Here is a 15548-nt window from a genome sequence, read left to right as displayed (position 1 = left end):
TCTAGATGTACCAGCACTGTTCTGCAGTCTCTACATTTAAAAACAAAAAGTCTTGTAAGAAGTTTATAACAATTAGAAATGTTGACTTCTTTAATATTGTCTCCTAAATATCAAACCATTCATAATAAAAACAATAGTTTTAACACATGTAACATTGCCATTGAACACAATGTATAAGTTTGTGGAGCAAAAGTGCTAGAAAATAGGCAAAAGTAAGTGTATGAAAAGTCTCCTCTCCGCCCAATGTACTGATTCTCACCACTCCAACAATCCCCCATTCCCCCTGCTTTTACCTCAACTGGTAGATGCCCAATGATTCTGGGTATCCTTTTTTTTTTTTTCTCGCACACGCACTACATATTTAATAGAACTGAGGTCCTGGTATTACAAGGCAGGTTTTAGAATAGATCAATAGAACAGTGGGTGGGAGTAAGAAACCTTCCCACACTTTTTAAAATTTTAATGACAAAAAGACCTAATGCAAAATTAAATATTTTTCAGTATAGCGTCAGGTCTCTGCCTTTTGGCATTGTAAAATATAGAATGTGCACAGATTTTCTGTGTTTGCTACTATGTTGGGGACCATAGTCTTGGTTCATGACTTCTGAGTTATACCCTAAACTCCTGATTGCTGGTAGTGATTCAAAGATGTCCAGGACCTAAGGTAACATCTTCACATTTGTAATTCTTTAATATGTTTTACAGTTAAGATGCAGGGTTTTATTTCCTATTATACAATGTACATTCAACAAAAAAGTAAACTTCTTATTTTATATGTCCGAACAGTATTGTTCCTGTTGTGCTATTCAGGTGGTCACAAAACATGCAATATGCTCCCCTTTAGGCAGTATCTATTGGGAAAGCTCATGTGACCCTACATTTTCCATTTGCAGCACAGCAAGTAAAACCAGAAATAGAGTTAAACTTTTTGACCCAATATAAAATCAGGGTGAAAATCGGAATACAGTATCCTTAGGGTTCAGTTCTTCCTGTGGCAAATATGGCTATAATGATTATTGAGACTATCTGTTTTGTAATATGTATGCAATGGGCAATATAAATATTATTGTGGAAGCATTACAAATATATATATTTTATTTTTACCACAATTTTCTGTTTGCATTATTCTTTAGTCCAGTTTTCTGAGTAATTTATTGCCAAAAATCTACCACAGTGTCTCATCTTGTAGTAAATAATGGGATAGAAATGAGCTCTCTGCATTATTACGTTTTGCTGCAGTGCACCTGCTGGGATTTGCAAAAATTGTTAATCACAATGAAACTGAGCAAAGTCTGTATATGTATCTGTAATAATGTATTAAACAAATTATTGCCACACTTAAAAATTAGAAAGTTAGCAACCCCACGTTAACAGTTCCTGAAGTTATTAAATATCACAGGTTTTAATTTTGGGTTTCCCCTTCAGAATGATACCTATTTAAAGTGTCCCACTGTTGGTTTCTTGCTTGTGTCTAAGATTATGTTGAAAAAGCACAAACCCTTTGGCATAAACACCACAGCCCAGGTCAGGAAATCCTGCCATGTAGGGTGAGACTGAGACTTAAATAAGCACCACAGGCAGTTTGATAGCAGGATGTTGAAAGGCTTTTGAAGCCATTTCTGAAGAGTATAATATGAAACATTTCACAGTGCTTTGCTTAAATACTGAATTTTACAGTGGCTAAAAAAACCTTGCTATTACAATCAAAATATTTTCTGGCTCTTATGTCTGTTTGATTTGCATGCTGAACTTGTCTGTTTTTATCAGTCTATTTACCATGAAAAAACTTACTAAACTGTTACATTATTTAACTTCTGTGGGAAAAAAATATATCGGTGCAAGATATATAGAACTGGATTTCCAAGACTTCTCTCTTCTGAGGTAGGTTTATTCTGCCATTTTGTGAGGATGCAGTTTGAAAAAAGCGAAAGCCTGTTTAGTAATGGCAAGGTATTTGAAGGTTTGAGTTATTTATAGGAGGTAATAAGGTATTTTTCATATGTAAATGTATTAGGTTTGTTAATATGTTTTATAAGCAACAGTTTGTGTGTTTACCTTACAAATGCTATATTTCATTATTTGAGTTGAGCAAGCAGAAAAAATATCACCTAGAAGACCATGCTCTGCTGTCACCCAGATTGCATTTACAGTACACTGGAAAAGTAAACTAAATCCATATTAGCATTGTTTTTTTAAAACTAGTTTATATTTTTTGGGTGTATATTGGCAGATTCATAAGCCCACTTGCTTTTTGATAACCCAATGAAGTCCTTGAGGGGTGATGCCATCTGTTCCCTCTTATATAATTGCACTATTTAGTGTAACCTCAGGTATTCAGTTCTTCTGTATTCCAGGGAACAATACCAGCAGGAATGAGGTGACAGATATAACAAGAAAGTAGAGCCTAAGATCCCAAGTGATGTTTTCAATGCAGGCACCCTGCAAGTTTTAAGACACCATCAGATGACTGTTCATGTCAGCATTTATTTGATTATGCATTTTTGGATAATCTGACTCTAAATTACTAAGACTGTAGATAGTTATTTCCATTTGAAATGACTCCTTACTACCCATACAGATTGTGCAATCAGTTTCTTATGGAAGTCAGTGGACAAAGTGTGTTTGCTGAATCTGGGACACATAGTTTGGACTTTCTGCCTTCCACACATGCTCTGTAATCTCTAATATGTTCTTTCCTAGGTGACTGCTGTCATAAAATGCCTCACGTGGCTCCACCTCAGTCTTAGTTTTATGATGTGTGCTTGGAGAGGGCTGAATTATGCAGGTCCTCGTAGCCATGAGATGGTACGCAAGAGTAGGCACAACTGAGCCAGACTTTAGAGGGACTAATAATGCCATCTTATGAAATTTTCCTAGCCAATGTGAAGTCTGTAATGCTAGGTTTAAACATTTAATTTGTCCAATTTATTTTAAACAACTTTTTACAGTCACTTTTTAATAGTTCATATTCTAATAAGCTTTCCCTTGTATTTTTTTGTGACTTTCCAATGTGCAGGTCGAGTAACAAATTTTCGACGGGCTACTTATGTTGTTCTTGATGAAGCAGACCGAATGTTTGACATGGGCTTTGAACCACAGGTAACAGCATGACGTAAACCATAGCAAACTTTATAACATTATACTAATGTATTTGAAGAAATCCTTGAACATGTAGTAATGAACAAACAGTGTGATACCAACAGTTAACATTTTCAATTAGATATTTGTAGTTGCCATTTTTTTCGTGGAAACAATTTGAACCTCGTTTGCATGTATTCTTTTGCCTGTTCAATTAGGTTTTTAAAATATACACCAGCGAGTGCGCATGCGCAGGACCAGCTGATGGACCTGTCTTGTGTGCTGGGCCCCCCTTGGCTGAAAGGCAGGTTTTCCACAACGGCAATCGATACTGAGCACAGTGGCAGTGAGAGGCTTTGAGGACACTCCTGGCACCTATTGAGCCTACTAGCCATAAAACCAGGCAATCGAAGCATGCTACTAAAAAGGCCATGGCCTTGGCCAAATCTAAGATGGCTGCAGGCAGCCCAGAGACGTGCCGAGAGGACAGTGATCTACCCAGTGAATCTGACAGATTACTTGACGGCTCACCTGTGCACCCAACGAATTATACTCTTTTCTTTGGAAGTCATGGCTAAATGTATTACAAATCACTTTAAGCCAGAACTTTCTAGATCTGTTATCCCATAGAGTACAGCTTAAAGGTCGTGTGAATGATGCCAATACGGTTTTGGAGGGCCATGATTCTATCCTAGAAACCTTCTGATCCAACGTTCCAAGTACTGCAATACAAAATTGAGGTTCTAGAAAAACGATCTTGCCGGGCAAACCTGCATATACGAGGATACCCAGAACCAATTGGCCTTAATTCTTTGTAATCACTCTACCTGGGCAGAGTTCATGCAGGAGAGTTTGACAGGATTCACCGAGCCTTGCCTAAACCCAAACCAGAGGGCCCACCACTTGACATTATAGTGGCACTACACTATTTTCAAACTAAGGATAAACTTTTACAAACAGTATGTACCATAACCCCCTACAATTCCAGGGACATACAAGTTGTTTGCGGATCTTGGTTTTGCCACCATGCAGCGTCGACAGGAGCTTAAACCATACCTCAAAATTCTGCAGGAACACACTGTATCCCACCGTTGGGGTCACCCCTTTAAGTTACTCTTTTAATTTGGAGGGAAGCCCTACATCATAACCACAGTAGAGGAAGCTGACACCTGTTTTGTGACTTTGTGTCTACCCATCCAATAACCTGATGGTTCTTGCCAAGCATCTGGCTCTACCTCATTCCAAAGAACACCCAAGTGTCCTCCACCTATGCTCAGGTATACCTGGATCTTTCTGATGGTTCTATTGTGTTTTTGTTCCAGCTCTTATAAGTTTTTATTTTATATTAGAACTGCTCTTAAATCCCTTTCATTGGGCGTACAGCCCACCTTGATGCCATTATTATTATTATTATTATTAATAATAAAATTGCTATGATTTTCATGCCCAGTACTTTTACTTTCATCATTATCAATATATTAGGACATTAATGGCACACATTATATGAAAATAATTTGATCGCATATTTTGAAAACATGCATAAAAACTTCATTTTGGTAACAATTTAAAAAATTTCAGTCACAACTCGTGTATTGCAACATTAGAAGAATCAATCAATATAAAGAATTTTAGGATCATAACATATTGTCCAACTTGATATAAGAATGCCCATACATAATGCATTTTGTTTTCAAAACAAAAAAGTCTTCAGGAGTTTAGAAGGGAAGTTTGACTCTAGAACATCAAAAAAAAGTAAATATATAAATAATTATCTACCTAATTATGTAAAAAATTCATATGTATCAAATAATAAAATTATTGAATTATATTGTCAGACAGTATATGTTTAAATAAATAATAATTTCCGCTTGCATTCATCATGTTGAACAAACATGGCACTTTGATCCCACTAAAATCCTTTTCCCTAAACCAACTGAGATCCTTTTTCGCCAACTTGTCCTTACCTACTATCCCCCCCAGCTCTATATGAGAATATAGAAGCCCCTATTACTGTACTTGAGATACAAGTGGTGATAAAAGCCCTTAAATCTAACAGATGGCTTTACGGCCGCCTACTATAAAATATTTGCAGCTGTATTGACAGTGTATCTTATGAGGCTCTTTAATGCGATCTGCAAGGGAGGTATGCTGGCTCATTGCACTCTAGAAGCATCCATCTGTTCAGTGCTGTGTCTTATCTCCCTTCTGGAACATTAGGGCCTTGGTGCCTTTTTTCAGAGCTGGGGTTTTTCATTGTATAACTCAACCTAAGCGTTTATACAATATATGGGTGTTCTCTCCTCAAACTCCATAGAGGGGCACCCTACAGGATTGTCCCCTTTCGCCGCGTACCTCTAAATCAAACACTTTGTCTCTGCTAACATCCGACTTTTGACCACCCCACCTAAAAATAGGGATCATATCTTTATCCTGTATGATCTTTTTTTGATTAAACAGAAACAATCACCCTTACAATATATACATTGTTGAGAAAGAGGCTTGAGCTTATCTCTGGATCCAGATGTTTGGTCACAAATCTGGGACCCTGTGGCCCATTGCAGTGTGAATGCATCGGCCATTGAAACTAATTTTAAACTGTTAATGAATGCTGCCACACTGTATGCAGAAAGGTTCCCCTCATCTTACAGGCAGATGTTTTAGAGGCTGTTCAACGGATAGGACGTTATTAATATTATTATTAAACAGAATTATATAGTGCCAACATAATATCTATGTAGCACTGTACATTAAACGGGTTGCAAATGACAGACGAATACAGACAGTGACACAGAAGGAGAGCACCCTGCCTGGAAGAGCTTACAATCTAGTAGGTGGACCCCATATTTGGTTGGAATTCGCCAAGATTAGGAGATAATAGATATATATGGGATATGCCAAATACCATATACAGTGGGCAGTCGTTCCCTAAAAGGCCAGTGGAAGCACTACTCAATTTACAACTAGCTCAATGAACTCCCTTATATTTTCAACTATTAACATTTCCATTTACAGCTGTCAAAATGGTGATGGCGAAAACCTGCTGGTCAACAACATCCACGGTTACTCAAGACAAATATAAAATGGTGTGGTTCCTTTGTAATGGAAAGCTACAAGCAAACTAGTTTTTAATTTTGATTATTGAGGTTAAATTAGAGATGTGCCCAAACCTCTCATGTCCTTCATTCTATAGATACAGCTGAGATCATTAGATGTGTAGGCTTATGCTGCCACCTGCAGGAGGTAGGAATGTATGTTCTCTAAAATGTATTCCAGGGAATTGGTCTATCCAGTAAATAAACATCGGTTTTGCTGGAGAGAACACAGTCTGACATTTCTTCTTTGACTGATGCCTTTTAGCACGACCTGTCCTTGCTGGTTTAGGCAGGCTCAGCAACAAAGCACATGTGGTTGTGATCATTTCTCTGTGGTATGCTTTGAGTATGTGGGATCTAACTTTCATGTGTGCCATGTAGTCTTTAGGATGTTTTTTTTGTGCTCTGCTGTACTGGAACAGGCTTTTTTTGTAATATAGAAGGGGATGTACTTTGATGTTATGTGGTCAGCCATCTCTACCATACATGCTGTCAGGGCTAGGAGATTAGGGGACCACTGCAGTGGGATAGATACCCGGTCAGATGGATGGTCACAGTGTGGTGTTTAGCACCTAGTACTCCTTGGTCCTCCCCTTGGAAGTTGTTAAAACAACATGAGTGTATACTAGCTGTTGTACATAAAATACATATGAATACGAGAACTAGGCATTCCACTGCAGTTGACCTTGTAACACAAAATGTATGTGCTGGTTGTAATGCCGTATTTTGACCACACTAACCATTGAGTTTACAAACAGTAGCTGCTCTCAGATCTGCCTGTCCCAACACCCTTATCTGGTCACCTTTTAAGAGATTTTGTTCTCACGTGCTTATATTTGGTCCTCAAAGCACTCATTGTCTTAAAGAGTAGGGTGGCCTTACTTTCCACCTTTTTTAGGCAGATTGGCCAGATTTCACGAGCTTATAATATGAATCCAATTTAACTTTACTTTTTCATTTACTGCCTATTACATTCTTGTAGAGTGGGTAGTGAACGTTCGGCATTTCAACACTTTTCCATGCTTTTAGATTTGCAAAACGGTTGTTTCTCATAAATTTGGTTGGTTTTACAAAGTTTCCCTGCTGCTTAGAGATGCTAGCTTTAGATACAAGTTTTTGGCAGGCAGTGGTGTGATTCACTTGTGGGCCCTCCTGTACAGAGGATTACAGAAGCTTTGTTGTTATATTGAATTTAGACATGCTAGTTTTATTTAAAACCTAATTTAACATTTAAACATACAATTTAATTCTATTTTAAAAGATAAGATCAAACATTTATAGCAGGACCCAACTCCAATCCCTGAGGGCCAGGATCTTTACACACATTTATTATTCCTACAGCAGACAATAGCTATTTCAGTAAGGTTTGGTAAGCCAGAACATGCTGTTTTGAAATAAATTCTTGCCTGGTTTTGCTCCTCAATGACTAAACTTTCTGCAACCCTAAGGTCAACCACCTTATTTGCTATCTGTGCTGTACTACATTACTTAGCAATATGTATAATATATCGTTTTTTCACATTTTTCTTAGGTCATGAGGATCATTGACAACATTCGACCAGACCGTCAAACTGTTATGTTCTCTGCTACATTTCCAAGGGCTATGGAAGCTTTAGCACGGAGAATACTGAACAAGCCTATAGAGGTCCAAGTTGGAGGCAGAAGCGTGGTGTGTTCAGATGTTGAACAGCATGTTGTGAGTATTTTGAAAATTCTTGTTTTATGGGAACAAATAAATATAGATTATAACAATATATAAATGGGTAAATGGCATGAAATGTGCCTTATTTTACTTACAAGTCTGTCATGATGATATCCGTTTTCCCTGTTCATCTATCCTCAGAGGCTATGACAGAATAGTGGGGAATCAAAGGGAGTGATAATATAATACACTTTGAGAGCTGTCTTAAAAATTAACCTTTTACTTTGCACTGTGCAGGCACAAGTTAATTGTAATGACTTCCAGAACTCTAATCTTTGTAACTGAACTCAAAGTTCTAGTTTTGCTTTGTATTTGGAGCTCATGCATATTATTTTATGTGGTTCCATTTTATGGCCAAACACACATAATAAAAGGCTTTTGATATGTATTATAAATTAGTAAAAAGTATTTTGTAGAATGTTCTTCCAACAGATAGTGCTCAATACTGGAGAACTGCCAGTGGGCTATCATTGTGAAAAGTTGCATAATTACATAGTCATTTAGGTTGAAAAAAAGACACAAGTCCATTACCTTCAATCACTAGGGAAATAAACATAGCCTAGATAAAAACCCTATAAACATAGTTGATTCAGAGGGAGGCAAAAAAAAAAAAACCTGACTCAATTTGCTCCAGCAGGGGAAAAAAAATTCCTTCCTGATTCCATGAGGCAATCGGATGTTCCCTGGATCAACAGCCTGTTAGCTTTACTTTAAAGCTTTAATACCCAGTTATATTCTGTCCTTCAAAAAAAGAAACCTATACTCAATTGATCTAGAGCCAGAGTGCCCAACCTACGGCCCGCTGGGCCACATCTAGCCCTCTCTTGATTTCCCTCTCTGCTCGTTGTCTTTTTTGCGGTACAAAGAAGGTTAGCGGTCCCCTATAACTGACAGGACGCCATTGTATGGTGTAGTTTTTGCGCTTTGGTACAGGAATGGGAGGCTGGGAGCAAAATATGACCGGCCAGCACTGTATGATAGCTTTTATCTGATTTATGATAGTTTTGTATCTTTCCTTAATAAAATAAGCATCAAATGGTGTGTTCAGAAATTCCTGATTGTCATTTCTTTTATTTGGTGCATGTACGTTACGGTAACTAGTAAAATTTCTATTTAGTTCAAGTAATTCAATTTTATTTTTTAATAAAACTATTCTAGTTTTAAACATACTTTTTTAATGTTTGTTTGCATTGTGGCCGGCAAGTCGACAGCAGCCTCCAGATGAAAAAAAATTGTGCACCACTGATCTAGAGGAAGCCAAAATAAAGCTTTTTTAAAAGCATGGTCAATTTGCCTCAAGAAGGGGAAAAGAATCCTTCTCGATCCCCTAAGGAGTATTTCCAGAATTGTTTATAGACCAGTTGTAAAAAACAAAGCCAAGCAACTAACTTGGTAGGAGTGGCAATGAAGAAGAAACTCTTACCTTACTCCTTACCTTCACAATCCCACATTTCCTGATCTTTAGTACTTTTCAGTATACAGTAGAAGAGTATTATTTTCAATTGGTGGTGCTTTTAGGGCATAGCTCTGTCCCAACAACGTTAGCTTTAATGTCTTCTCTGCTCTTGGCTTTGTGGATACTTGTGGATAGCTCCCTAATGACCAGTTAAAGCAGGACTATCACCAAAATTTTTACTTAACATAAAAGGGTTAGGGAATATTTGGTCCCCTTTAAAATCCCTGTCCTCAGTATTGGAGCACTCATCTACCTTCTCTTTGTTTGGTCACTTTATTAAGGGCCTGTTTTCCTGTGTTCACTGCAACAACAAAGCTTTATATTTGTATGTGGGATATAGTAATTAGAGGGCATTGCCAACTTTTTGTTTTGCTTGGTACACAATCTTTCTCCAGGAGACAGTCTGTGTCCTTTATTGTTCTACTTAAGGAAAAAAAATAAGTAAAAAAATGTTGTTTCTTTAGTTGGATTATTGCCCAACATTTACCTGTCTTTTATTGTTTTGTGAATATTTTTATTTTTTTTTTTTTTTTTTTTTTAAGTATGTGGTGCTAACACACATACCGAGAACATGAAATTGTTAACCTGCATTTTCCAGTCTTATATCTCACAATAAAGCACACTTTCTAGGAATTTGGGTAGAACCAAAAAGTAATATATGCATTATTTTTTAGATTGTGATAGAGGAAGAAAAGAAATTTCTTAAATTACTGGAGCTCTTGGGACATTATCAGGAAAAAGGATCAGTCATTATATTTGTTGATAAACAAGAACATGCAGATGGATTGCTCAAAGACTTAATGAGAGCATCATATCCCTGCTTATCACTTCATGGAGGTGAGTAAAAAATCTTTACCTGTTTATTTGTAAAATGCTATTACCATTTAATACCTTGGTCAATAAACTTTTTAGAAGCAAAGAGATGTGAACATAGATAAAAAAAATGGTAGGGAAATTGTTCAAATATGTTCACATTTTTTCTTAGTAGTCACTCTGTTCTGTATGCATTGGTAAAAAGTAAGGTCACCAAGACAATATCAATTTTACCTATTACATTGAGTCCTGCTTATGAAAATTGTATACTGCATGAATCTGGCAGCAGTAGAGCAATAAAGTCAGTTCTTAGAACTGACACTTTGGTGGCTTGTGCCTGCCCGCTAGGTTAAAGGCCTGAAACCTGGATATGTCTAGGCTCCTATATGTTCTGCAGTTTTACTCAACATTTAAAAATATTAGAGACCCTTCCCCAGGAAAAACAAAAAAAAAATAATCCTTTGAATGGCTACCCCTAAAGTGCCATGATTGGAGCACTAAACTTCAAAACGAAACAAAAAATGCTATGTCCATTCTGCTGTAAAACAAAGTGCCTGCCTGTTCACAATTTTCTAATAAACATTGAGCTGTGCATTTACAGCTCAGTGTGTGATCCTAGCATACCCAGACGCTGGGCATGAATTAGGCTGCATACCTTTAATATGAATAGTGCAAAAGGTATTAGAGGCAGAGGTTCAGAACACCAACCAAACAAAAAAAAAATTTGTAGTACCAGGTCAGAGATAAGGCTTGTTTAATCTCCCTGTATAGGTCCTTTTTGAAGTAGACCGTTTACCAATTAATATAGTCGGCACCATTGCTGATCTCCTTTGGAGTACCAATATCAAAACAAAAGCACGCCTTGAAATGCTCAGACAATTAGACAAATAAAACTGGGCCTTACACGTATAACAGTGCCATTTTGTACATTATCAGAGGGGTCCTGAATGTAAATCTTGCCATTTAATGTGTGCCAGCTTAAGTCATGTTCTGGACGAAATGCATAAGTATGCATGAAGTAGACAATTCAATAAAGACGTACGTCTCCCATTGTGGATGAATTTATTGCATCAACTTAAATCTCCCTATAGATTTATCTGTTCACTATCCCTTTGTTCCAGCTGTGTGCACATTGATATTTATTGCCCTACCAGCCCCTCCCCTACCCAGGTTCAACTGATATCCCAAATTCCTTGTTACTCCCATCGGTCCATCCATATTCAGGGCCCAAAGCACTTCTTTTTAAACAAAAGGCAAGGTCATGTGCCCATATCTTAAGTGCCAAATTATAGGTGCAATGGGAATTAATCCAGGCAATTGGGACAAAATTGGACATACAATTACAATCTGCAACTGCCATCTCCTGCCTTTGCACTGATTCATCCACTTGGACTCCCAACACATCCTCTGCTGCTGGCATTCTGAACTGCTATTTCTCCAAGCCATCTCTGTGACTTACTCATCACATCCCACTCCTGGAACACCACAAGCTTTTAAGCCTCAATACAACCCACATTACAGGACCGGTGTCCTAACTAAAAAAACTACCTGTGAAAAATAACTGCCAGGGCATTTTCTATTTTTGTGACAGGTCGGTATAAATTTGGGGGTCGCACCTCCTTGCTATTTAAGTGGCCCCGGGGGGTCCCTAATTTGTTTGTTTAATTTTGGGCTTCTAGACACACTAACTTTTTAAACAGCAACCCTAATGTTCAATTTTCATAAATTTTTATCATGAATTTCAGGTCGGTATGACATATACTGTTCTTGAGATATGGGGGTTTGTACTGGGAGAGATGTAAGGCTGCAGTGGGAGAAAGATAATGCTGCAGTACATGACATGGTGCAGTCATACACAAAGTGAATCTTTCCTGATGATTAGGTCATTGTACACACCGACTGGTATCCGCCCCCTGGCAGTTATTTTTTACGAGTAGTTTTTTTTGTTATGACATCTGCTCTCATGGACTGTTTACTACATTGTTTATTGTACTCATCTGGATCTCCATTATCTGTTAAAATGTAATATTCACCCTGCACTCTTTGTTGGCTCTATTCCCTCTCCTCCCCAGTCTGATAACTCATTGTCTCGCTGCTCCTTCACTCTCCTGCTTTCTCTGTCTGTTCTCCTGCACCTTTTTTCTCTACTTCTACTTTCTGGTGACATTTCACTCAACCCTGGTCCCAACTCACACAGCCTCTCCCTTCTCTACACTTTCGGCAAGATACTCCCCTCTCCTAACCTCATCCCCATTCACCCTACCCATAAGTTCTTACCCCCTCTCTGGCAATCAATGGAATGGCAAATCTGTTGGCAAAAAATTAACCTCGATACACAACCTCCTTCTTTCTAAATCTCTGAACTTTCTGGCTCACTGAAACTTGGCCTTCCTCCTCTGACTCTGCCTCTGCTGCTGCTCTCTTCTATGGAGGCCTGCATTTCACACATACCCCTAGACCTGGCAACAGAGTAGGGGATGGTGTGGGTCTCATTCTCCCACCTAACTGTACATACAGAGTCCTTCCTACCCCACCCTCTCTCATTTTCACCTCTCTTGAAGTCCACTCTGTCTTTTCAGCCCTTTACCCCTCGTTGTTGCTGTTGTCTAACACCCCCCCTGCCCAGTATCATAATATTTGGATAACTTTGCCTTTTGGCTCCCACAAATTAGTTCCCATGACCTGCCCACCCTCATCCTCTGTGACATTAATGTTGCAATGGATGAGCCAGGCCATCCTTCCTCATCCAAACTGCTCTCCAATACCTCCTCATTTGGACTCCCACAGAACATAAACGGCCCCACTCACTTTGGCAGACACACTTTAGACCTGGTATTTTCCAAACTCTGCAACCTCGCCCTGCTTGACAACTCGCCATTTTTCCTTTTTGATCACAACCATATCACCTTCAACCTATTGAACTCTTGCCCCCCGTTTGCCACTTCCCAGACCTGGTCAGTGGCCGAGAGATATCCATAACCTTGGCCACAACCTATTCTCAAACTGCCTTTACGTCTCTAACCCCCACCCTCTCTAAAATCACATCTCTGGATGAAGCTGCCACTCGGTTCGACCACATTCTTTCTCTGACTCTGGATAAAGTTGCCTCTGCCACCTTCCGCTACCCCAGTCCTGCTAACCCCCATCTCTGGCACAACAATCACATCAAACAGCTACAAAAGACTGTTTGTGCAGCTGAGCACAAGTGAAGAAATTCTGGCCTCAGTGCTGACTTCATGGACTACAAAGCCAAGCTACAAAACTAACACTGAGCTCACTGTCACCAAGCAAAAGTATTTCTCCGCTTTCCTTTCCTCCTATTCTTCCATCCCACGCAATCTCTTCTCAACAATTGACTCCCCCCACAACATCCTTCTCTGACCAAGACATTGCCATCTACTATTGACAAAATCAGACATGATGCCTCCGCTCACCGGGCCACAGTCCCACTTACCTTTCTGACCTGGTAAATAAGTACTTCCCCAGCCGCTCCGTACGTTCGTCCGATGACCTACTAATGACTTCCTCACTCATAACCTCATCACACGCATGGCTACAGGACTTTCCAGAGCTACCCCAACTCTCTGGGATAATCTTCCTCGTCCTATTCAGCTTTCTCCTACTTTCTGCTCATTTAAAAAAACACTCAAAACCCATTTTTTCAAACTTGCATACCCATCTTCTTCTGTCTTCTGAAACCATCACTACTTCCCACTACTACATATCTCCCCTCCTATTGTGTGTTAATTCCCCCACCTCCTAGATTGTAAGCTCTTCGGGGCAGGGTCCTCTCCTCCCGCGTCGCTGTCCGTAATCGTCTGTCATTTGCAACCCCTATTTAATGTACAGCGCTGCGTAATATGTTGGCACTAAATAAATCCTGTTTATTATTATTATTATTATTATTAATAATAATAATAATAATAATAATAATAATATCAAACTTGCAGTAACAGAGTACTTACCACTGGGCTGGTGAAATCTGAAGTTTTGATGATTTGCTGAAGATTTTAGGAATAAAGCAGATAACTGTGTCTTCCTTTGACTCAGGATAAAATGTTTACACTGTGGTTAGACACAGCAGTGTACAATTCTGTGTGTATTTAATGTGAGCTTGTTAAAAATCTGAGTTTTAGCTCATTGAATTTTCAATCTTAACTGAATCTATACTTTGGTCTGGAACAGTGACTAAAATAGTGAATGGAGAATAAGTCCCAGAGCTTTCACCTTCAAAAACAAGTCACTAGTGACAGCTAACTATATTTCTAGCTGCCTTGTAAACTACTACCGTGTTTCCCCGAAAATAAGACCTACCCCAAAAATAAGACCTAGTAGAAAAAGGAAAAAAAAAATACTCACCGAGCGGGCGTACACACTCCGGAGCCACACAAGCCGATGCTTTCCTTGTAGTTCCGGCTCCTGTCACAGGCGCAGTGATATTACATGCACTTCGCCTGTCAGAAGCCAGGAACTCGGCTCGCGTCTTCTGATAAGGTAAGTTTTTTTTTTTTATTTTAACCAGCACAATTACGGTAAAAAAAGAAAAAAAAGAAATAAAAATGTGAGCAATCATTGCCCCAGACACATTTTGTGCTGATTTTAGGTTTGTAAGGACAAGCTGGCTGATTTAATACAGTAACAGTGCAAGAAGAGAAATGCTGAATTCAGTAACCAATACTGGTAGCAATGAATCAATGAAGAGTTTAATTTACAATTGGGTCACCATATAAAACTCTCAAATGTACATTGTTCTACATGAATATGGTAAGTGTTTTTTTTTTTCATTAAAAAAAGTATATAAGACCTAGTGTGTTTTTGGAAGCCCAAAAAAATATAAGACAGTGTCTTATTTTCGGGGAAACACGGTATATATCTGCATTCCTCCACAGATTCATTTTCCTTTGTTTTTAATATTTTTTTGCTTCATTTTTCAGGAATTGATCAATATGATCGTGACAGCATAATAAATGACTTTAAAAATGGCGTGTGCAAGCTACTGGTGGCTACCTCTGTAGCAGCTCGAGGACTGGATGTGAAACAATTAATCTTGGTGATTAACTATTCATGCCCAAATCATTATGAGGATTATGTGCACAGAGCTGGACGTACAGGACGAGCTGGCAATAAGGTTAGAAAATATAAATACAAGCATTTTAAACAGTTTATAATGTTGGCCCAATAATTAGTAAAGCAAAGAAACGAATGATTTAAAGCTTTAGTAAGGAAATCCCCACATAAAAATTGCATTATTGGGAAGTAATTATATTTTATGTTTTTCAAGGTAATTTTCCAAAGCAGTCTTATTAAAAAAACAAAATAATAAAAAAACATTGCTGTTTGAAAGGTGTATATATATATATATATATATGTGTGTATATATATATGTGTGTATATATATATATATATA

At 38.3% G+C, this 15548-nt stretch overlaps 1 protein-coding gene across 1 annotated transcript in view; it reads left to right on the top strand.

Annotated features, from left to right (window-relative positions):
* Positions 1–15548, top strand: part of DDX46 (DEAD-box helicase 46) — a 57343-nt gene that overhangs the window by 30406 nt on the left and 11389 nt on the right. Inside the window, exons 13-16 of the mRNA XM_072400751.1 lie at positions 3017–3099; positions 7702–7866; positions 10003–10165; positions 15076–15269. Of these exons, the coding sequence (XP_072256852.1) occupies positions 3017–3099; positions 7702–7866; positions 10003–10165; positions 15076–15269 (605 nt within the window). The remainder of the gene's footprint in view (positions 1–3016; positions 3100–7701; positions 7867–10002; positions 10166–15075; positions 15270–15548) is intronic.

This window comes from Pyxicephalus adspersus, chromosome 2 (assembly GCF_032062135.1).
Source record: "Pyxicephalus adspersus chromosome 2, UCB_Pads_2.0, whole genome shotgun sequence".
NCBI classification, from domain to species: domain Eukaryota; kingdom Metazoa; phylum Chordata; class Amphibia; order Anura; family Pyxicephalidae; genus Pyxicephalus; species Pyxicephalus adspersus.
The sequence above is the reverse complement of the archived record's forward strand: the minus strand, read 5'-3'. Positions and strand labels throughout refer to the sequence as shown.